The 23,876-nt window shown below is 40.0% G+C and overlaps 2 protein-coding genes across 2 annotated transcripts; one reads left to right on the plus strand and one right to left on the minus strand.

Moving 5' to 3' along the window:
- Nucleotides 1-289: 289 nt before the first annotated feature.
- On the minus strand, nucleotides 290-7,600 carry rpain (RPA interacting protein). Its single transcript, XM_022200473.2, has 8 exons — nucleotides 7,481-7,600; nucleotides 4,001-4,242; nucleotides 3,712-3,903; nucleotides 3,325-3,397; nucleotides 3,051-3,162; nucleotides 2,678-2,741; nucleotides 1,285-1,425; nucleotides 290-1,134 (listed from the first exon to the last, which is right to left on the minus strand). Exons 2-8 carry the CDS (start codon nucleotides 4,070-4,072, stop codon nucleotides 1,105-1,107), a joined length of 684 nt encoding a protein of 227 aa, XP_022056165.1. The 5' UTR covers nucleotides 4,073-4,242; nucleotides 7,481-7,600; the 3' UTR covers nucleotides 290-1,104.
- A 35-nt stretch (nucleotides 7,601-7,635) lies between these two features.
- LOC110955465 (cyclin-dependent kinase 5 activator 1-like) lies at nucleotides 7,636-18,925 on the plus strand. The gene is made up of 3 exons (XM_022200472.2): nucleotides 7,636-8,297; nucleotides 11,653-12,287; nucleotides 12,422-18,925. The coding sequence occupies exons 2-3, from the start codon at nucleotides 11,772-11,774 to the stop codon at nucleotides 12,911-12,913; spliced, it is 1,008 nt and encodes a 335-aa protein (XP_022056164.1). The 5' UTR covers nucleotides 7,636-8,297; nucleotides 11,653-11,771; the 3' UTR covers nucleotides 12,914-18,925.
- Nucleotides 18,926-23,876: the final 4,951 nt, after the last annotated feature.

Here is a 23,876-nt window from a genome sequence, read left to right on the forward strand (position 1 = left end):
CTTAAACTTATTTCTCAAGAAATATATATTTTTTCCCCCAATCATTTATGTCTGTAATGTTCCCTGCAATACTTTTTAAAAATGCCTGCACATAAAGAAATAATCCATCTTTATCTCAAAGAGGATCTAAATAATGTCTAAATGCACCTAATAAGCCAATAAATTCTGTTCAACAGTTAGATTTCAAATAACTTATTGCGTTTACTGATGCACTGACATGTTCTTTTCGCTTCAGTGTGAAAGATCACCAGGTCAAAGTGGCTAGGGAGGTACGACATACAGTGATAGATGGATAGATAGATGGATACTTTATTTATCCCCGTAGGGAAATTGTTGTATCCGGCAGCTCATATAAAACACTGAGAAAAACACATAAAAACATCGTCACATGTAAAAACATAAAAAGGACAACCGAGTTGAAAGGGGGGGAGCTATGGGGAGTTACGTATTCTGATGGCTGAAGGGATGAAGGATCGCCTGAAGCGCTCCGTCCTGCAGCGCATTGAAAGCAGACCGTCTTTTGTCCGGAGACAGTACTGTACAAAGGATGGGTGGGATTTGTCAGGATGCTCTGCATCTTGCCCCTCATGCATCTCTCAACTACAGTCCCCACATCGTGTAGACCTCTCCCGACCACCGAACCAGCTCTCTTAATAAGCTTGTCCAGCCGCCTGCTGTCCTTGTCCATCTGGTTGCCACCCCAGCAGACAGCAGCATACAGCAGGGCACTCTCCACCACTGATTTGTAGAACATGTGCAGCATGTCACTGCACACACTGAACGAGTGCAGCCTGCAGAGGAAGTGAAGCCGACCCTGTCCCTTCTTGTAGATGGCAGTTGTGTTGAAGGACCAGTCCAGCTTTTCATCCAGGTGGACACCCAGGTACCTATAACTAGACACCACCTCAATGTCAGCACCATCTATGCTAACAGGCAGGGGGCGAGATTTGGATTTATGGGGGTCAATGACCATCTCCTTTGTCTTGGCGGTGTTAAAAGGCAGCAATCACATGTAAAATATTGAAAAAAATAGTCTTTATTTCAAAAAACATAAAGTGAGCACCAAAATAAACCTCAAACCAAATTTGACAGCCGTGTCTCTGTTCACAGGACGATGGACAGATAGTCACAAACCTGAAAGCAGAGAAAAGAAGAATGAATCTACGCTGAATCTGTTACAACTCAAAATGATTTCCTTTAACTTTCCAGTGGCAGTAATTCATTTCTTTGTTAGGGATCCAGTCTGTTAAAGACGCCACAGAGTTGCCGGTGACTGTGTCGTACCTGGCAGCTTATCATTAGGTTGGGAGAGCTTTCTGTGCTGGGAGTTAAGGAGAAAACAGGGTTGTGGAGACAGTCCTCCATATGTTCTGAGACTCTGGACTCCAGAAGATGCTGCAGGACATCAGGGGTGATGTTCTGTGCCTAAGAACAAGATGTACAACATTACATTACATCATATTAGCGAAAGTTATGATTTTATTTGTCTACAGGCATTCATCAGTCATGTTTTAGCCTGGAGGTAACTTATATTCAAAGTCGGATGCTTGACTCAGAAAAATCCCTTCTGCTTGAGTGAGTCGTACTGGACATGTTCCAGAGACACAGGAGTCATGTTGATTTAACTTAGTGCCTTGGTAACATCTTTCTCTTCCTTATGAGATATGGAGAATTAGGGGATTATTTGAACTACAGATAAAAACAGCAGCATAGTTATAATTTTGCCACAGATTCAGAGAGACAGCTGGAGGCTAAGCTCACCAGATCAGATCAACCACAATGCTGAAACCACTCACAGGTGAAGTAAATAACTGTGATTATCTCATTACAATACAACGTACAGCTGGGAAACTTCAGGTCCTGGTAATTATGTGAATGCTACTTGACAAACACACTTACAAAAACGACTTATGAATGCCTCGATGAACACAATAAAGACCCCAATGAAATCGAATGTATGTGGAATCCCTCAGAAGAAGACCAACACCTGCTGTAAGACCCCACAGGAAACCCTCACAGGTCCTGTGTCCCAGCTCCCATAGGTCAGCGCTGATACGGCAGCACAACGAGGACCTAACAGTTGGTTTTAATAGTGTGGCCAATCGATGTACAGACCACTTTCATGATGTGAATTTAAAAAAAAAAAAAAAAAAGATTCTCAGGCACAATCTCGAGCATCTTTTTTCTATGAATCATGAGTAGATATCACCTGACAGTGGACATTACAGGAATAAAACTATGATAAAGCATGAATGACTGAATTAGGTTTGGATTTTTCGTGCAAATCACAGCCAACTGCTGCATTCAAACTAATATATCGTCATTTTAAAACTTCCAACTTATCCTATGCTTACGCCTCCACACTGCTCCAGTTTTTTAATACGCCTAAAACTGAGGCTTTTGGGATCACTGCAAACTTTATTTAAGTCTTAAAACTCCAGAGTTGTTGTTTTGGTTTGGATGAGCAGAAACAGAAACCTTTGGAAAAGATGAGATTTGCCTTTCTGACCTCATTGTCTTTGCTAGCAGATGTTGTAAAGTTGCTTTTCACCACTGCTGTTCCTCTTCTGTAGTATTTTCAACCAATCCCCTGCTTCATGTCTTTTTAATAATTAGGTAAGCTTTAACATAAAACCAAATATTCTAAATATAATAGATCAGAGTTTGACAAACCTACCGTAGTGTTGATATAAACTCCACACGGACAGGAGATAAAATGGCTGTTGACGTTCAGGTTGTTCCTAAAAGATTAAGACACAATAATGAAGCACAACAATATGATATCAATGCAACTTCAAAAATAAGGCACAGATTTCCATAGCTTACAGAAATGACATCACAAATCAAACATGTCAAAAAATTAAAAAAAAAAATACACAGCAAGATATAATCTTGAGCAAAAGAGAACAGAAAATTTTAAGACATACTGAGCACTGCTGTGAAAACTGTGGTACAGTAGCTTAGATTAATGGTTAAAAAATCATATAAAAATAGAGGTACACCAACCAGAGTTGACCTCACATTTTTAAATAGTGAATTCCTGGACTCACCTGTGACATATGGGACAAATAATATGCATTTCTTCCATCCCTTCCACAACAGAGGAGATGTACTGCTGCTCAAACTGCAGGTTCTTCTCGTACTCTTCGATAATGGACATTTCTGGAGTGCAAAGAAAACCATGTTCAGCTTGAGGATGATACTCAAAATCATCAGGCTCACACAGCACACATTTCTAATCCATGGGAAGAAATAACTCAGTCCTACAGAAATTGCCATCATCCACTACCAGGTCCATGTATTTATTAGTTAGAGATGAATTACCTTGAGACATAAGCTCCTGTTGGATTTCTTCCAGCACTGCTAGTTCATCGTATTCCCTCGTAACACTGAACATCTGTTTAAAAGAAAATGAACCAGAAAATCACTTATTATACTAGCATTAAGCTCTTAAAAAGTCATGTGGATTCTGGCTCTGAATCTGAGGACATCTCACATCCTTGCTGTATTTATTCAGTCACTCACTATTAAGTGCATGTGAAGAAAGACATATTTTAAACAAGATTTTTATTCAAAGTTGCTGCACAGTGTGGATGCAAGACAGCTCTCCTGGAGATCGGGCCCTTTAATAGTTCAAAGTAACACACGCAAAACTGCAAACAATTACACAAGAAAAATACGATTTTGCCAGGTAGAGACTGAGACACCGACCTCTGCCATGCCGTCCGGCCCCCACAGGGAGGGCAGCCTCCGGTCCTCTGACTGCAGAGCGCTCCACTCCTCCTCCATCACCTCCTGGACGATGATGGAGGTCCCGGAGCCGCAACACTGTGGGCTGTCTCCCATCTGCCGGTATCTCTCCAGCAGCCTGGAGCGGCTGTTTTTCAGCCTGTTTACACAGCGCTGTAATAGAGAGAAGTAGAAGAAACGAAAACGAAACAGAACTAGCAGCGACATGCTAACTAGCCAGCTAACGGACACGGTAAAGTTTTATTCTCACCTGTCGGTACGTTTCTTTCCATGGCGGAGTCTTCCCTTTATAAAGTGACTGGTGTCTTTGCAATGCATCCATTAAAAGTGCTGCTCACGTTTTTATACTAAGACTTGTTGTTACAAACAAGCTAAAGATGAGAAAGACTCCAAAAGCATAACATTTCAGCGTTTCACCCCGCGCCCCGGAAGTTAATGTGCTCTGCCGGGTTGCATGACCGGATATGACGTTTCTTGCTGCCAAAACGCAACCTTAACAAAAATGAAAAAATAAAATAAAAGTAAAACTGTTAGCTTCATTGTTATTTTAAATACTTAAAATAACACCCTAATGTATTACTATGATAAACAGTTGTAAAATACTGAGGGAAAAATATTGACATTGATCAAATAAAGTATGAAGCATGAGATAAAATAGCAAACAACTTACATTTTAAGATAAACAATTACATTTCCATGCAACTGAATGTTTATTTTTAGACAAGAAAATGCTAAGTACCACTAACGGCTTTTGTCTTTAGCACTGTATATCCACAAAAGCTTCACATGTTTAGCGTATTTACAGATCAAATCTTGCCACACCTTACATTTCCAGCAGACCATTCTCGACGACATTCTCAGTTCAGATTTATTTTATTTTAGCATTGTGTAGGAATGTTGATGTCTTTCTGTTTGCACTATAAAAAATTTTCCCTGATTATTATTAATATTATTACGAGTATGATCCTTTTTGTGGTGATTTTTGTCTTTATGTGGTGATTTTAAACCCTTTGGTAGTTATTTTGCATATTTTTGGCTCATTTTATGTGTTATTGTGGTGATTTTGCTTTTTAATGGTGATTTTGCATATATTTGTGGTGATTTAGGCTATTGTTGCTGACATTTTGTGTGTTTTTATGGTGATTTTTGAATTTTTGTGGTGCGTTTTATTAATTTTGTTGTAATTTTGCATCTTTTGTGGTGGATTTTGCATGGTTTTAGGGTTATTTTGCATCTTTTTATGTGATTTTGCATCTTTATGGGATGATTTTGAACATTTTTGTAGTTATCTTGCCTTTTTTGGTCCATTTTGCTTCTTTTTGTGGTGATTTGTGTCTTTATGTGGTGCTATTTTACATCTTTTTTGGCTCATTTTACATGTTATTATGGTGATTTTGCATGTCTTTGTGTGATTAAACCTGCTTTTGATGCCATTTTGCATGCTTTTATGTTGATGTAACCTATTTTTGCTGCCATTTTGCATGCTTTTATAGTGATTTTGAATTCTTTTTGTTGTAATTTTGTGTTTTTGTGGTGGCTTTTGCAAGTTTGTAAGATTTTTTTGCATCATTTTTTGTGGTTTTGAACTCTTTTATGCTGATTTTGCATCTTTTCGGAATGATTTTGAACCTTTTTTGTGCTCATTTCATGCTCATTTTGCATTTTTTTGGGGATAATTTTGAATCTTTTCATTCTCATTTTTCATCTTTTTGTGGTGATTTTGTTTCCACACAAAATTAACTTGTCATGGAGTGAATTTATTGCTGGTCCCCAAGACAAAGACTTTATGCATGGCAAAGTCAGACAGTTAAAGGTTAAAATATACCAGCGTTATATATTTCTGTGTACATATATGATATGTTGTTCCCAGTCTCTTACACCACATGCCTGCATGCAGGAGCGATAATGCAACTTAAACAGTTCAACATCCTTTCTTTGTATTCTTAGTTGTGTAGATTACATTCTTCAGTGAACTTACAATCAGTAAATATATTGAGGTGATCTATCAAACTGAGTCTTAGCTTCAGTCCTTAAATATATCTCTTCCTGGCAGCTCGCAGCCAGGTGACTCACTGTGGGTGAGAAGTGTTATTTTTGTCCGCGTCCTCTTTGAGAGGCTTTACAAATCCCCTCTCTTCTTCCCACTCAGTGGCCTCCTTTGCCTGCAGGTAAAGCTGCATTTGAGAAAAAAGCCATTCAAATATATCCATTTTATAGCCCACAGCCTCCACACAGGCTTTATAGAGTCTTGACCACGGCTGAAAAAGCACAAGGTGACAGTACCATGAAGTAGCAGCTGCACAGGGTGTCTGAACAATGACTTTAATCTGGACAGAAACTGCAGAGAAAACACCAGCTGAGGCCCTACATCAGGTCTGAATGTCTGAGACTGAGGTGCTATATACTAGCGGCTTCGCTTCATGTTTTAGATGTTTAATTAATTGATGTGACTTTAATAGAAATCTGCTTTCACTTGATATGAAAGAGTCTTGGTAAACTCTTCTAAGAATAGCCAAATTACACTATCTATCCCAAAAAAAAGTTGCACACTCTAATATTTTGTTGGACTGCATTTAGCTTTGAGAATGACACTCATTCACTCAATGTCACAGCATTTATTTCTGTCCAGAGATGCATGAGTTTTCTATTGATGATGGGGGAGTCAGACCGCTGCACAAAGTCTCCTCCAGAACATCCCAAAGATTCTCAGTGGGGCTGAGGTCTGGACTCTGTGGAGGACAATCCATCTCATGCTCCCTCATCCACTCATTCTCAATGTGACCCCATGAATCCTGCATTCATCATCTTTGAACATGAAGAATACCTCCACTGATGTAAAGACCTGTTCATTCAGTATCTTCAGGTATCAGCTGACCTCATTCTTTGGGAACATAATGTTGGTGAACCTGACCAACAGATCATAACCCTAACGCCCACAGGCTGGTAGACACTAGCCATGATGAGAGCATTACTTCATCCACCTCTCTTCTTATCCTGATGCCCCCATCACTCTGGAACAGGATAAATCTGGACTCATCAGACCACATGACCTTCTTCCATTGCTCCAGAATCCAGTCTTTGTGCTACCTAGCATATCAGCCTCCCTGATCAGTGGTTTTCTTATGGCTACAGCTGTTTAGTCCCATTCCTTTGAGTTCCCATCATATTGTGTGTGTGGAAATGCTCTTATTTTCACTATTAAACGTAGTTGTGCATTCTACTGTTGATTTCCTCCTATCTATCTATCTATCTATCTATCTATCTATCTATCTATCTATCTATCTATCTATCTATCTATCTATCTATCTATGATAAAGAAACAGAATTCTCACCTCAGTTCGATCCCGCTGACAGATAAATTCTCATTTAAGTCTTTTTTGCGAACAAATGTCTCTTTTTTTCAGTAAAATAAGGAATGAAGCATATTTTTAATCATAAAATCAACAATGTCAATACAGTTCTTTCAGTAAATGTAGAAAATGTTTTACCGTAACCACAGCTGCTGCATTTTTTTTACAGTGTATTGAATAATTTGACCAATTTGAATCTTTATTTACTGAAACATTTACTGAAATAAAGGTGAAACAAGCCTCTCGTGGAATCCTAAGAAGCTTAAATGATCATGAGCAAATCAGATGTTTTTTTAATGTAAGCTCTAATCACTGTAGATAAGGGGAGAAGAATCTTCCTCCTCATTGCAGCTCGTGTTTTCTGCAGGCGGATTTCTCACCCACACTGTTGGTAGGGTTCGGCCTACTCAGACTGATTCACAAAATCCTCCGCGTTGATCCTCCTCTTCCTCCTCATCTCCTCTTCCTCAGCAGCAGCAGCAGCTCTGACTCTCGGCTGGTTCAGCACCTCGGACAGAGGAGGCCTGATAGGCTGCGCTCCGCCGCCGGCCAATGGCTTCAGCGGCGCGGATGCGGCAGCGGCAGCAGCATCCGTCCCGGCGGCAGCCAATCAGAGGGCGCCGTTTCTCCGCCACATCCAACCCGAATAACTGCAGATGCCCGCATCAAAGCAGCGGGTCTCTCTCTCTCTCTATGTGTATTCTCTCTCTCTCTCTGCCAGGTTTTATGCATAGCTGAGGGACTAAGCTGCGTCTATTTTTGGAATACATAGTGGCCATTTTTTCCCTCTCTCTCTCTTTCTCTCGCTCCCTTTTTGTGTTGATTTCGGGTTTTTCGACGTGTTGCTGTATTTATGTGTGAGGGGAGGCTAGCGGGACATCAACAGCCGTGACCGTCGATATTTTCGCTTCTCAATGGAAGACATCTTTCCACTCGCTGTGAGACCGAAGCATCCGGGCTTTGCATCCCCATCGACGAGCGAGGGACCGTTTCTGGATGCAGATCTGAGGAAGGAGGCAGCAGCAGCAGCAGCTCACCAGGGAGACGAACCTGTCGGCCTCTGACGCGGTGGGTTTGTGCCGTTTTCACGCCCTGGACGAGCTCCAAAGAGGGGGAACACAATCTGACCGAGAAGAAGATAAGAGGGGGTCAAGGCGTGATACATGGATTTGACAAGCAGACTCCATTAATTAAGAGGTAGGAGGATGATTTTACTGCATGTGGCATCATTTGTTTTCCTCTGATGAGCTCTAAAACAGCCCGATCAGAGGCACCAGAGAGCGCAACAATTACGCACAGCAGCACCAGGCATCAAAAACAGTAAACACAAAGCGTCGTGATTTTATTCCTGTGTGGGCTGTAGAGGTGTGAAATCACAGTTGTTGTTTTTTTCTTCTTACTTCATTTCTGTATCTGCCTTGTGTTGGGGGGTGGGGGGTGTTTTCAAGGCTTCCATTTTGAAGCTAAGATGGATGCTTGCGCACATTTCTTTTTCCTGCTTCTGTGGCCTTATCTTGGTTCTTATATAATAGGCCTGCTGGTGAACAGTGGCAGGCCCGTGTGAGCCTCCGTGTCTCCTATATGTAGGTAGAAAAAGGTGCTTTTTCTGCCTACATTTATGGACAGTGTGATGGAATGTGGAGGTGTGCAATTCACCATCTCACGTTGACATCTCAGATCCAAAACAGAATTAAATCCTTTCCCCAAACGTTAAATTCAACAAAATGTCATCATCAGGTGTTAAATTCAACAAATGTTTTTTTTAAATATTGAAAGATTTTCTTCTGACCCTGTCAAAACCTAAATATATTAACTGGAAAGTGTAAATTCTAGTGTGATTGCTCACTTTTTTTTTTGGTTGGAATGATTGTTTTGATCAGAAAATATACACTTCATTTGCTGCCATTGTATATAAGACACGGTGTTTTGCAGTAGAGAAATAGGACTGGATTTGTGAATCTACCTAACAAATTTAAATATTAAAGATTAGAATAGAATTTATTTATTGCCAGTGTTAAAAATGAAAATGAAATTAGGCAGCAATCCTGTTGATGCCCCGACACAATCAGACAGATAATGTGGAAATGGAAACAAAAATAGCAAAGATAATATGCGTAAGTGTAACCTATGTGTTAGTTATGATGTGAATTATTTTTAATATTGCAGCTAAAGTGTGATAATATTATATAAAAAGCTAAATTTGTCTGATTTATTTGTATACTAAGGTTGAGACAAGTGGCCCCTGGAGAATGTTTTCCCCCTAATTTATTCCCTATGATGATTTAAGAAGCAGTAAAATAAAAAATAATACTTCAACTTCAGCTTTCAACTGCCATTAAGGGTCTTCCTCCATGGGGTGGAGTTCGCTCGGTTGCCATGGTTGCTAGGGAACAGGAGCATCCCCATGGTAACATCTATCTGGGCAGCCACATTCAAACTCCATCCACAGAGGAAAACAGCAAAATAAATCTGAAAACTTTGGAGAAAAGTGAAACATGATGACTTTTATTCCTATTAACTCCTCACAAGATGAAGTCAAATCTTGAGTGTGGAAGCCCTGATTTGTGAAAGCAAAGAAAAATACTAATTCAAAGATCACTTACTAGCTTTTTACTGCTTGAAATTGCACTTTGGGGGTTTCCTCTGGAAGTGGAGATTCATCAGTTGTCATTGTTGCCAGATAACAACAACCAGCATCCCTGTAGAAATACCTGTCGGGGGCAGTTATATTGAGCTAAGGATGACTCTGAGATGAGGCTGAAAGTGTTGTAAAGAAAGAAAACTAGTAAGCAGACCATGAGCGCTTGTCTTCTGGGTCATTCATTAAAAAACAAGCAGAAACCATAGTCTGAGAGCTCATTTCTGAGCTTGGAAACAGTATTTTGAGCTGTGAAAACACCAGGAACTGAATTTAAACCTCAGTTACTGACATTTTGCAGAGATTTTCATTCAGATTTTATGAGCTTCCCCAGTGAAAGTTTAGAAAAAAAACCTCCTCGATGCGCAGATACTAGTTTTTTAAGTGCTTTCAAATACATTCCTCGGTTGTCATGGTTACAAGGGGACAGTGGCATCCCCGTGAAAACGGCAGGTATGTCGAGTAAATAATATCAGCTGAGGAGGCCTGTGAGATGAGGCTGAAAGCTTTGTGGAAAATAGTAAGTAAACTATTATTTATTTCTGCCCCTGGAAACAGTAATTACCCCTCATTAACTCGACGACCACTTACTGACGTTCTGTGCTGGCTGTCAACCATATTTTATGGTCTTCCTCATTGGAATCACTAAAGAATCCTCAATCATTCTTCACAAAAACAAGTCAAACATCAAAAGGGAAGTCCAGACCTTAGAAACAATCAAAAGTCTCAGCTCAAAGTCCACTTACTAGATTAGCACTTTAACTGCATCTCAGGGTGTTTTTTTTAAGGGGATGTACTTGTCGTGGTTGCTAGGCGACAGCAAGATCCTCTTGGAGATATCTATAAGGGCAGGTGCAGTACATCCATAGTGAGGAAGCTCCATTAGAGTGTGAGATGAGGCAGAAAGCTTTGGAGGAAAAATAATGGAAAAGACACCTTGATAATTTTTCAAGTGACTCACACTTCACAAAAACTAGTGATGAATGTGTGACTTTGGAAGCAGTAATTTGAATAAAATCTTAACTCAAGGTCTGTATTCTTTCATTTTCTGACTTTTTAGACATCTCTCAGTTTTTCACAGACGATGCAGGTTGTTCAGTTGTCTTTGGAGCTGTTTGACACTGACATCATTCACTAAAAAAGTTCGTCAGTGTGAAGGTTCATCCTTCATTTTAGAAAAAGTAGTTTGAACCACAGCAAAACTAATTAGCTTTATGAAACTTAAACTCAAAATCAGAAACAAAATAAAAAGCATCTCGCTCTCTCCTTGCTGGTAAGATCATTAAAATGACCTGCCAAGTTGATGAAGACCATGAATGCTTTGAAAAAAGGTGTAATAAGCTGGTCTTCAGTTGTAAATCATGGTCTTCTTCACTGAATATAATTTGCTCAAACACAACAGCCATTAAGTCAGCTGTCATCAATAAAGCTGACTGAAGTTAATCGAAGTCAAGGAGAGTCATGAGATGTACATAAATGCTAGTATTTGGCTAAGAGTGAAGTCTTCTTTAATGAACTGAACTTTACAATTTGATCATTATTACTTCGCCAAGGAACACGGCAGAGGAGTTATGTGACGATCTGCATACGTTTGTCTGTGAATCTGTCTGTGTGCAACATTACTCAAAAACTGAATAAGAGATTTGGATGAAATTTTCAGGGAAGGTCAGAAATGACACAAGAACCACTTCATTAGATTTAGACATTTGTGTGGCTTATAGTCTGGATTCACAGATTTGTTAAGGATTTTACTTTTACTTATAGAACTTACCACAAATCTAACACTGTGTTTTGATGGACTACTGTGCTCTCTGAGTGCTTTTCTTGTTAATCAGTTGTTCGTTGTTGATTGGCTTTGCACCGCTTACTGCATATATTGTACCTAATTGAGAATATTTGCTTTCTTGCTCACAGGTTCAACTTCCTCCAGAAGTGAGACGCTTTGGCCCTCTCAAAGCTCTTTGTCTAGACCAATCAAAGAGCTTTTCCCCGCTGCTTCCCACTCCATCCTCTGCTAAACCTCTCCAGTCGTCATGGGTACGGTGCTATCGCTGTCTCCCAGCTACCGCAAGGCAGCGCTGTTCGAGGACGGCCCGGCCACGGTGGGCCACTACACAGCCGTCCAGAACAGCAAGAATGCCAAGGATGCTGCCGCTGCGGCCGCAAAGTCCCTCAAACGCCCCTCCATCATCAGCGTGTTACCATGGAAACGAATCGTGGCCGTATCGGCGAAGAGGAAGGGCTCCAAGAAGCTTCAGTCGGAGGGAGGGGATGGCGGGAAAGGGAGCTCCCCAGACGGCCACGCTGCTGCCACGGCCAACTCGGCCTCCAACAGCCTGAAGCTGAAGAAGTCTCAGTCCTGCGCTAACCTCTCATCTTACTCATCCAGCCAGGACCCCTCAGCCACCACCACCACTACCTCCTCCCACCTGCCCACCTCCAAGACCCTGGCGAACGTAGCTACTGTCGTTGCCAAAAAGAATTCCCTCACAGGCTCTGGGATCCAGCCTTCCACTGCAGCTGGCACGCCAAAACGTGTCATCGTCCAGGTAACACAAATTGATGTTTTTCAGTCACAGGTCCACAAATTTTCTTCATAATAACCTCAAAATAATTGTGTCCTAATCTTTTTTCTTACCTTCTTTGTCCTTTGCTGTTCCTCCATCCCCCTTCCTGAACCAAGGCCTCCACCAGTGAACTCATGCGTAGCCTTGGTGAGTTCCTGTGCCGTCGGTGCTACAGATTGAAGCGTCTATCCCCGACAGATCCGGTGCTGTGGCTGCGCAGTGTGGACCGCTCCCTCCTCCTGCAGGGCTGGCAGGATCAGGGCTTCATTACTCCGGCCAACGTGGTCTTCCTCTACATGCTGTGCCGTGACGTGGTCTCGGCAGAGGTGGCCTCGGAGCGCGAGCTGCAGGCCTCGCTGCTCACCTGCCTCTACCTGTCCTACTCCTACATGGGTAATGAGATCTCCTACCCACTGAAGCCCTTCCTGGTTGAGGCGGAGAAGGAGGCCTTCTGGGACCGCTGCCTGGAGATCATCAACCGCATGAGCGGCAAGATGCTCCAGATCAACACCGACCCACACTTCTTTACGCAGGTGTTCGCTGACCTGAAGAACGAGAGCAAGAAAGAAGAGGAGAAGACCAAACTCCTGATAGGCCTGGACCGATAGGAGGGAGCTGGGAGGGGGGAAGGAAGAAGGGATGGATAGGAAGTTGATAGGTTGAAGACAGAAAGACTAATGTAATGCAGTGTGGCTCTATCTTTGAGCAGTGCTGTTGTCTGGCATCTCTACTAGTTTATGATTAACCACATTTCCTGTTCGTTACCCAGAAGAAAGACGTGCTGCGATCAAACGCAGCATTAAAATCTTTTGAGCTGGGTAGTGAGTCACTTAAACTAAAACGGCTTTCAGGCAGTAAATCATCAGCAGTGTCTCGCCTGAAGGCAGCAGTTTTACCACAACAAAGCAGATAAAACCAGGGCTGTTGTGTTGCCCACACCATTAGCCACATTATCTGACAAACTGGATCTGATTAGATCTCAAGACTGACAGCCTGCTTGTTGGTTTTTGATTTCTATGTTGCTTGGCTCAAGATAACGAGCAGAAGTACCGTCATTAGTTTGTCGGCAATGGTGTTACTGAGAACACAGACAAAGAAAGCGATGTTTTATTGAAATCCTGGCCAGCAGGGTTCATGATGTGACATTATCAGGCTGGGAGAAAGAGTTCTTTATCCTTTCGATCTTTTCCCTGAGGCCCTGACACATGCATCAGTCTGACCTGTACCTTGTTTTAGTGAGATAAGGAAGGGAATCTGAAATCCCCACTGAGCTTTGATAAAAACAAATGGGGTCAGAGACGCCAGACAACACAGATTTTCGTAATTAAGGATGAATAAATATATATATTTATACATATATGTAAACACAGATGGGTGACAAATGAGAAGAAAAATCTGAATAAATAAGAAGAGAAACACAACACAACCAGATCTTCCACACAGCGTGGTTTAGTTTGTATGAAAATGCTGAGCAGGACCTGAGGACTTCAGAAAAGGGTTTCTTGTTTGGGCACAGATGGCAGGAGCTTCAGTCGCAAAGATGGCTCAGCTGTCCGGTGCTTCAAAAAGAGCATTGATGAAGAAGACATCTGCATTTAGGTCTGTAGGAGAACACATTTGACAGTTCAGTAGGTCTAAAACCACAGGCACTGAGATGTGGAAACAAATTATGCATGTTTGATGTGCACCAAGAGAACGATACAGGCCTGTGAGGAGATCTGATGGTTCTGTGGAAGCCATTTTGTTGGCATTGTTTGGATTAGATGGAAGATTCATGTGGTCAAGTGGTCTCTTCCAGGATGGCAATGCCTGCGTCCGTAGGACATGAGAGGTCACTGAATGGCTCGCTAAGTAGGAAAACACTGTGAATAATATGCTGTGACCTTCCTAGTCACGAGATCTCGACCCAGCTGAACGTCTAGGGAGATCAGTAGTCTCTACCTAATGAAAGAATATTTTAGAGGAATGGTTTTTGTCCTTTCAGTAAAAGCTAAGGAGCATTGAAGGTGTTCTGGCAGCATGTGGTGGCTCAACACCGCACTAATACACCTTATGCTGGTTATTCCTTTCACTTGTCACCCATCTGTAGAGATATAGCTATATACATATATATATATCAAGCATCCAGGCATTTTTATCTATAGAGAAATGAACCACGTTGCATGAGGTCACTTCATACGTCCTTGCACATGACCACTTGCTTATTGCCAACTCCCATTTACCTTATTCCTATAATCCTACCCCAGCTTATTGCACTCATTAAAAGTGGTAAAGTCCACTGTTGTACCATAACGAGTATTACCTAATAACATAACATGGACGAGCTGGAGTCAACTAGTCTGCAAACTTGTCAGACGATCAAATTCACATTCATGTTTGGCATAATTGTACTGCAGTGGATTAATCCAGCTGCATATTATATAAAGTACTCGACCTTTAAGGGAACATTTGGGTTTATCTCGTCAAATCTTCTCTGAATTGGGAAACCAGCTATGTATTTTCAAGGGTTTCAAATCCGTTTGGCACATATTATTAATAATTAAAGAAGCGATCCTACAAGCTGTTTACATTTACAAACACTGGAAAAATGGGAAAATGCAATACTGACCCCTCCAGGGCACATTTTACACATTTCTCTTACTCCGCACTTTCTCCTGCCGTCCACATTGGTGCTGAAAGAAAGAAAGAAAGAAAGAAAGAAAGAAAGAAAGAAAGAAAGAAAGAAAGAAAGAAAGAAAAGAAAGAAAGTTTTTCTTTTTAAAACACTGCTCTCATGTTGTGTGTGTCATGCTGTATGAATGACTGGTGGTCATGAGGACATGTTCAGAGAGGAGAAGATGAGTAGATCACGTGATCTCTCTGAGCCAATGCCTGCCCACGTCAGAATGAAAAGTAAATGTGATTATATTCCAGGTGTGGAAGGGCAGGGCCAGACGCTACAAGCGTAGAAGTGACTTTTCTTCAAAGACACGGCTTTGATGTCGCCACTCGGCTCCAGAGACCTTCGCTGCTGTTTGAACTCCCCACACCCACCCACTCTGCTCATTGCTGTCCACAGCAGTCAGGACAAACTAATACAGCATCGATTCTTTCTGTCTCTCTGTCCATCTGCTCTGGTCTGGTCTGAACAGGCCCCGTCCTGTTTGGTGCAGTCCGGTCCACATTTAGAGACTCTCTGGTCTGCTGACCTGATGGCTTACTTATTCACTGAGTTGTTTGACATGCATGTGTGCTTCTATAGGTTTCCTAGCATGCTGCTTTGTGTTGGGCACACCGCATCTCACGTTACTGAAGAGACTGAGCGGATGCCACGCTGAACTGCTGAAAGCTAGACCGAGTGACATGACATCAAGGCGACTTGTCACAAGGAGTCTTCAGTGAGGGAAATGTGGGACAGGTTAGTTATAGCTGGGCTTTTGCTGCGGTACTTCATCCGGAGTTGAATTAAATGATCTTGCATCCATAGTGCCTACCAAGACTAAATCTTTAAACATTTGGAAAGACAGTTTGAGATTAGATTGGGTTTCTTAAAAACCCCTGGATTCATAGAGGAGTTTGGTTCATCCTGGATATCAAAGGAGTGCTCCACCAGCTGCATTTCCGTAGACTGGACAACTCACAAGAGACTCATTTCAAAAACATCCTACATTGAAGCTCTAGAAAGGCTGGATCCTGCAGTTCCTACTAGCAGCTGAATCTGGATCTATCCTTGACCCCTTTTCCGTCAATTGAAGTGTATTTTTTCAAATTTTGTAAAGATCCTCAAGACATGATACAACTGTTCATACTGGAATATTGGCAGAACTCCTCTTTAAGCATAATCGCAAGATAAATGGTGACCTTTTAAAACATTATCTTAGATTAAAGAACACATAGATGTTCCACATGTTCCCTCTTGAGAGATTCTTTACCTTGATGCCACGATGTCATATCACCAAGTCTATCCGTAGCCAACAAACTGTCTTCAATTTTCAAAAACCTCTGCCTTCTTAGACATGGCAGAGATCTTGTGCCATATCATTCTAAAGACTCATTATTTCATACAAAAGAAGAAAACAACAAAAACACAAAGAAACATGAGCCAACTCAGAGTCTCTTGACTGCTGAAGAAGAAGGACAATAAAGGAATCATGAATAAGCTTTTTCATAATGTTGCTACATTGTGTACCCGAGACCGGAGAAAAGGGACTTTCTTCACACGGCAAGGACATGGACGGTATAACAGAACGCTTGTGATTTTAATACACAGTGAAGTTTTGTGTCACTTTGCAAAATGTATGCCAAAACTGGAGTCATCCAAAGCTGGAGCATTCAACATTCTGCTAGTGAAGTAATTTCTCAAAACTGATATTTGGCATTCACTCTGATATTATTAAAAAGAAGCTGAAGCAAAATATTAAAGGGATTTTAGAAGCTGAAACAGAATGTCATGCCTCTTTCCAGACTGGGTGTCTCCACGATGCAGGTGATGTTTTAACTCTGGTTGTGTTTTGTGTTCAGATGATAACCGACCAGGCTGCAACGGGTACCATGCTGTAAAGAAAAACATGTAGCCTTGATCCAGAGTCAGACCTCACAAGACAAATATGCACACCAAGAATGAATCCATGGCAAACAAGCTTGTTTACACGTCCTTCCTCCTAGCTGTTTCTGATGGGTTGAACAGTAGACAAGTAGCAATTCTCTCAATGGCATTCCCAATGCGACTGTTGCTTTTTTTTTTTTTTTTTACACAATTTGTCGTACTTTATGATCCAAACAGCAAGAAGTAGATGGATCACTGCAAGGTAAAGGATGAAAGGTGTGTCCAAAGGTTGCAAATCCTCCTCTCTATAGCAAGACAACTGAAAGAAAAGAGGTTAAAGTAACAGAAGAAGTTAGGTGTCATCCATATTTAACAGAGGGATGAAAATCTAAATCTAAAGGTTGTTCAGTCCCACAGTGCCTGTCAAGCTTTCTGTTGGCACACAGCAAATACACAGTTAACAGTGATAAAAGTGTCTAATTTATGATCAAAAGGTGGTTTTTCAAAGTAGGAAAGGGGCAGGTACAAGGTGACATTTAGAGGAACAGCTTGGTAAAACGACTCTTAGGTAGGTACTTTTGTCTCCCTTAAAAATGGCCAAAAGTGCTTCTGTTGGAGTGTTTCCTGCAGTTGGAATATACCCAAACAGCTAGGTTGAGATAAAATGGCTAAAATACAAGTTCCTGCAATGGAAAACATCCTATTGTCATTTTTTAGACAATTGGTCCTTGATCAGACTCATGTAAAACAAAACACTTGTAGTAACAGCTAATAAGCTAAAATTGCAAGACTCTCTGGCTAGCCAAAGCTAGCTAATGGCTAACAAATATGTGAATGTGTTCTTGATGGCAAAACAGGTAATACTGTGTTGAAAGGCTGAGGCTAAAGCTAAGTTTTTTCAAAAAGCTAGTATCCTCACCAGCTGATGAAGCTTAAGAAAAATTGTTCTTTTACTGAATCTAATCTAATCTCTATATTTAAATCTCATCAGGATAAATGTAAAATTGAACTTTTATTTTTCATTTTTAATGTTAAGACAGTTAAAGTACGGCATCTGTTAGCTAGGGTAGCGCCAGCTGTCGTTGGAGCGTAAACCTACACAAACCAGAGAATTTGCAGGATAGAGCTGCTAATATTACTTATTGCTACATGGTTTAGCTTCCATACAGCAGGTAAATACTACACAGTCAATATGCTAGTCATTAGCGCAGCCCCGTAAGCTAATGACTAGCACTGGCTGCTTGGCCTTGAAGTCAACACTGTTGGTCGTAAGATAGCTAGCTGGATAAGCTAATGATTGTAGCTTGCGTTAGAGTCAGTCAGTCTTCATATTTGCAATTTTAAGAAGACACCAACCACCAAGGTCTTGAAATATGTGTAATAATGTGAAACTCAAAGCTTGACAGACTTGTTGTGGCACAGGTGAATACTGACTGAAAAATTATTCTATGATGGCAGATTTTAATGAATGGTTATTTCTACTAGTTCTGCTTTAAAAATGTTAATTACCCCACACCTCCTTCACACACACACAGACTCACATGTTGAATATTATATTCACATTATTCAGCACTGCGTGGATGTCACATTCTTACAGTCGAGGAGTGATGATCTATTTCTCAATGCGCAAAGTTCCCTGGAAATCTTTCGTTCTTTCTGCTTCCTCCTGCTCTGATCCTGTCAGCTGTGCAGGGACAGTTAAACCACAATGAGAAGAAACCTGTCCTCTGAACGAACCTTCTTCTAGAAGTGGAGAGAAAAGTGTGGGTTGACTACACCCCCCTCCTATACACACTCTCATCATCGATCAACTCATTACTATGTGCCATATTTTATCTTGCAACACGTACAAGACAAAAACTATCGTGTAACATATGACGCTTCTAATGACGATGAAGTCGGTTTTCCTTCCTTTTCATTTGTGAATCATATTGTGTAAACAAGAATCTTTGTTGAACAAAATTCAAGGCTACTAGTGTTACTAGAGTGCTGATGCTGCAATCTGTTACTATGTGGATGTATGAATATGTATGTGAGAAATAAGAATAATTTGATCAACTGTTACAGGTACTTTATATAAAAACCTTTACAAGCATGGAGTGCTTTGTTTATTTTCACATCATGAGGTTTTGTAGATGGGCTGGTGTTTTGATACTTTTTAGGCAGTTCTTAGTTTGACCACAGTAAGGCAGCAGAGAGTCACTGAAGAGGCCAACAGCAGCTGCATTTAGGTATTATGTGGAGAGTTTTAAACCTCCAAACCGGAAGGAAACCCCACTATAGGAAGTTCAGTTACTGCTTGCTGGTTCTTCGGAATCTAAAAGCGTCTCTTGAGAGTCTTAAGAGTGAAAATCGTTAAAGTTAATGTACTGCTTCTGTTTTTCTTATAGAAACAGACAGAAATAGTGAGGTCATGTGAAGGATAGAATTTCTTAGTGCATGAAATGAACTCCATACATCTTAGAAACACTGAAGTCTCCTTTGAAGAAGAACTGCATTAAAGGCTTTCCCACCTAGATTCAGATAAAATCATTCTCCTCTGTAGTGGAACTAGTTACTCTGTTCGGTCTGCAGAGTCCCTTCTCTTCACTGAACAGCTTTCACTCTTGATCTTGTTTTATGGCTCTTATCCAGGTTGATTTCTCCTGACTCGATCCTTGCCTGTGTTCTATCTACTCTCAGATGTACTCGCTTTGGATAAAACTGTAGAAGTTGCAGAAATTAACAGGATTTTGCAGGGTTGATATCATTGCACAGGTGAGGGTAGAAAGCTGATGAAACGGCCACACCAGCAGCAGGGGGCGCTGGAGCTGCAGGAGTCCACCGTGTTACGGTGGAACGGCGATGATGTCACTACGGTGGGCGGAGACAGCGGACTTGAACCTGGAAGCTGTGCAGGAGGTGGATTTGAAGTTATAAACTGAAGTAGCAGAAACAAAAGTTCCTGCGCCGCTTGAATGTTGGATTTGACTTTTGAGACGCTTTGCTGGATTTTAAAATAGTTTGAGGAGCATCAAAGGTTTTTTTTTGAGTAACAAAGTCAACTTCTGCAAGGCTGACCCGCTTTGATATCAACAATGAAGACCTACTTTAAAGACGGAATTACCTGCCCTGACATGATCCCATACAGAAGGTAAGAACAAATACTGAGTTTTATCATCTGCCTGATAGATCTGTGAAGAGGAGATGAACAGTAGGATGTGGCTGAATGAATTAAGGCTGAATCCCAAACCGCCCCCTACACACTCCCCCTCCACTACCGAGTGTCTCTCCAAAAGAAGTCACACTCACAGCTGTGGAGGGCACTTTAATTGAAGGGGGAGGGTATAAATACGATGGTCAGGAATGGGACACCCTGTCGCCTCACCGGAAAACGGAAGACGTCATCGCCATGGTAACACAAAGACTTTTTTTTTTTTTTTTTTTTTTTTTTTAAATTGTAAATGTCATATATGAACATACAAACTCTCGTAGAGGACAGTGCAAACACGCTAGGGGGCGTCAAAGTCATTATGTCCAGGCAAATGACAACAACATAAAGTGGAGCATGTTTTAAAGTCACAACATTAGAAAAGCAACAGCTTAGAAATACTTTGGCTGGTGATTCTAGCAGTTTTCCAATTTTTTACAGTTATTAAAGAGCAACAATACATTTTAAATTCATTCAAAAAACAGGGAAATGAGGGAGTATTACCCCTCCACTTACAACAGTGAATATGATATTTAGCTAACAATAATACAATATTTAGGACCATAGAAGATGAAGATGCCAAATTGTCCATGTACAAAAGTATATGTGATACTTCCAAAGGGGGAATACTCAATTTAAGGTTAATCCAGTTTCTAACATCTTTCCAAAAGTCTTGAGAATAACGACATTCATAAAACAAGTGACAAACAGTTTCTTCCTCTTGTTTACAGAAAGTACATGGGTCTACCTCAAATTTAAACCTTCTTTTAAGCAAATGGCCCACAGGATATATATTGTTAATAATTTTGAAGTGAGTCTCTTTCACTTTTGGAGATACTGGCCACTTCAGAAATGAAGAATGAGCCTTAATTTGGATAGATTGATTATCGGAAATATCCAACGACTTAAAAGAAGGTCTATCATAGTCGTGGTAAATCAAATGTCTTAAAGCTTCGTTGAAGTGCCTATTATTGGATTTGTAATCAATTAAATTACAGTTATTTATTTTTAAATTGGGTAGTGAAATAGTAACTTGGGAATACAATATGGTATTTTTAATAAGTTGAATTAAGGGCTGTGGGATTGCTTTACACACCTTCTGAAAAACTCTGTGGTCACAACTGAAGTTGTATTTTGTCAGAAAGGCTGGGAAATTTAATAAATCACCATTGACATCTCGTAAATCATTCACAAAAATAATGTTTTTGTTATACCAATCTTGCAAAAATAAAGATTTTCTACATGTTACAATGGTTCGGTTATTCCATAAAGTTGAATTATGAGGAGAAAAATTGTGGTTAAAGATCAGTTTCCAAAATTGGATTATTTGTTTATGGAACTTTGATAGACTGATTGGAATTTTGGTTATTTCAAAGTCGCATTTCAAGAAAAATTCAATTCCACCTATTTTTTTGAACAATGAATTTGGGATGTGGAACCACATAGAGTCTTTATGCATCATGAAGGATTTTAACCATTTCATTTTTATAGTGCCAACCATGGCTTCGAAGTCTAGCGCTTTAATTCCTCCTTCATCAAAGCTCTTTACGAGTTGTGACTTTTTCAAATAATGTGTTTTGTTTTTCCACAGAAACTGAAAGATTATAGAGTTAGCTTTCTTAATACTTTGTGGTGAAATAAACATTGAGTGACAAGGATAAATAACCTTCGAAACACCTTCGGCTTTAGTTAATAGGTTTCTGCCGAATATAGTCAAATCTCTTGTTAACCAATGACTAAGCCCTTTCCTCATGTCCGCTAACCGACCAGTAATATTAATATCTTCTCTTCTTATAGCATTTTTGGAAATCACAATACCCAAATATTTGACTTCATCAACGACCTTTATTGATGAAATATTGTTATGTTGACAAGTATGTATAGGAAGAATTTCACATTTTTTATATTAAGCATTAAACCTGAAGCTTTAGAGAATGAAGAAATCAAGTGGAGAGCATTTCCAATCATAACGCTGTCTTTAAGAAATAATACTGTATCGTCAGCGAATTGACTTATTTTATATTCCCTATCAAAAACATGAATTCCTTTTATTGTTGGGTTGTTCATAATTGAGATAGATAGAAAATGTGTTGCTAAAATGAAGAGTTTAGGGGATATTGGGCAGCCTTGGCGGATACCACGTTGCACTTTAAACCTATTGGTGAGTCCTCCGGGGTTAAGAGAAACTGCGCTATATATGTCATTGTAGAACATTTTAATAATGCCGCAGAAATGATCACCGAATCCCATAATTTGCAAAACTTTATTCAAAAAGGGATGCTCCAGCGTATCAAACGCCTTGTAGAAATCTAAAAATAGTATTAAAGTGTCATGGTCCACAAATTCACTATAATCTAATAAGTCGAAAATAAGTCTAATGTGATTGTGGATGCTTCTCCCTTTAATGAATGCAGACTGACATTCGTTCATAATTTTATCAAGACCTTTGTTTAAACGCTCAGCAAATACAAGAGCTAAGATTTTATAGTCATTGCATAATAGAGTTATAGGACGCCAATTATCTAAATGTTGAATCTCCTTGTTTGGTTTTGGAATTAGTGTAATTATTCCTTGTTTCATACTGTTGGAGAGGCTACCGTTAGAAATACATTCTATAAAGACTTTGTGTAATAATATTTTTAGATCTTGCCAGAAAAACCTATAAAATTCTGTAGTAAGGCCATCAATGCCCGGTGATTTACCCAAAGACATTTTTGAAATGGCTTTGTCCATCTCCTCAATACTCAAAGGCTCATCTAAGGATTGTTTGAAAGTTGTATCAATTTTCTGAATATAATTTTGTAAACCATCTATATATGTTTGGCTTTCAGGATCCGAATAATTAGATTTATATAAATTAGAGTAAAAACTATAAATTTCATTATTTATTAGATCAAGATCTTCAGTAACAAGTCCATTAATATGAAGTTTGCTAATTTTCTTTTTTAATTGTCTATGTTTTTCCAAATTAAAGAAATAAGATGTATTTTTTTCCCCCTCCTCTAACCAGTGAGCACGTGATCGAACAAATGCACCTTTAGCTTTTTCTATGTATAAAGTGTCTAGTTCAGATTGCAATTTGTTCAGTTCATTTCTCTCATCATTCGAAAGCTGAGGATTCCCTGAAGTATTGTTTATTTTGTTTATAATGTCAAGCTGCCTTTGTTTTTTAAGTTTTGTTAAGTATTTGCCAGTTTGAATGGCAAGTTCTTTTACCTTGAATTTTAACCATTCCCATTTACTTACTGTCAACATATCTAAAGCATGGATTTCCCCTATCAATTGTTTGACTTTTATACAAAAATAGGAGTTATTTAAAAGGGTATTGTTAAATTTCCAAACTCGAGTTAATCCATATTTATGGTTAGAGAAAAGCAATGATAGTGAAATAGTACAATGGTCGGTCAACGGCGATGCCGAAATAGTGCATTCATTAATGAGATTGATTAGAGGCATTGACGTTAGCCAGAAGTCAATCCTCGAGCCTTGACCATTTCCAGATGCATTAAACCAAGAAAATTGTGAAGTTCCAGGATTTTTTACCCTCCAGTAGTCAACCAAATTTCCCTCATTCATTAGAGTAGTAAATAAATCGTCAAATTTGTGGCACTGAGCTCTAGGTGGGTTCCTGTCCAACCACAAATCAGGTGCTAGATTAAAGTCGCCCCCAACAATAATTCTATCAGTAGAGTAAGATTTTCTGAGATCGTTAATTTGTTTGCATAAATCTGTGATTAACTCTTTGTTTCTGGTTCTTTCATTGTACCCATAAACACACATCAAGACGTATATGTTATTGTCAATTTCAACTATTACCGTCACCCAATGACCATTTATATCACTAACATGTTTGATA

This window comes from Acanthochromis polyacanthus, chromosome 21, assembly GCF_021347895.1.
Source record: "Acanthochromis polyacanthus isolate Apoly-LR-REF ecotype Palm Island chromosome 21, KAUST_Apoly_ChrSc, whole genome shotgun sequence".
In the NCBI taxonomy this organism is placed as follows: Eukaryota; Metazoa; Chordata; class Actinopteri; family Pomacentridae; genus Acanthochromis; species Acanthochromis polyacanthus.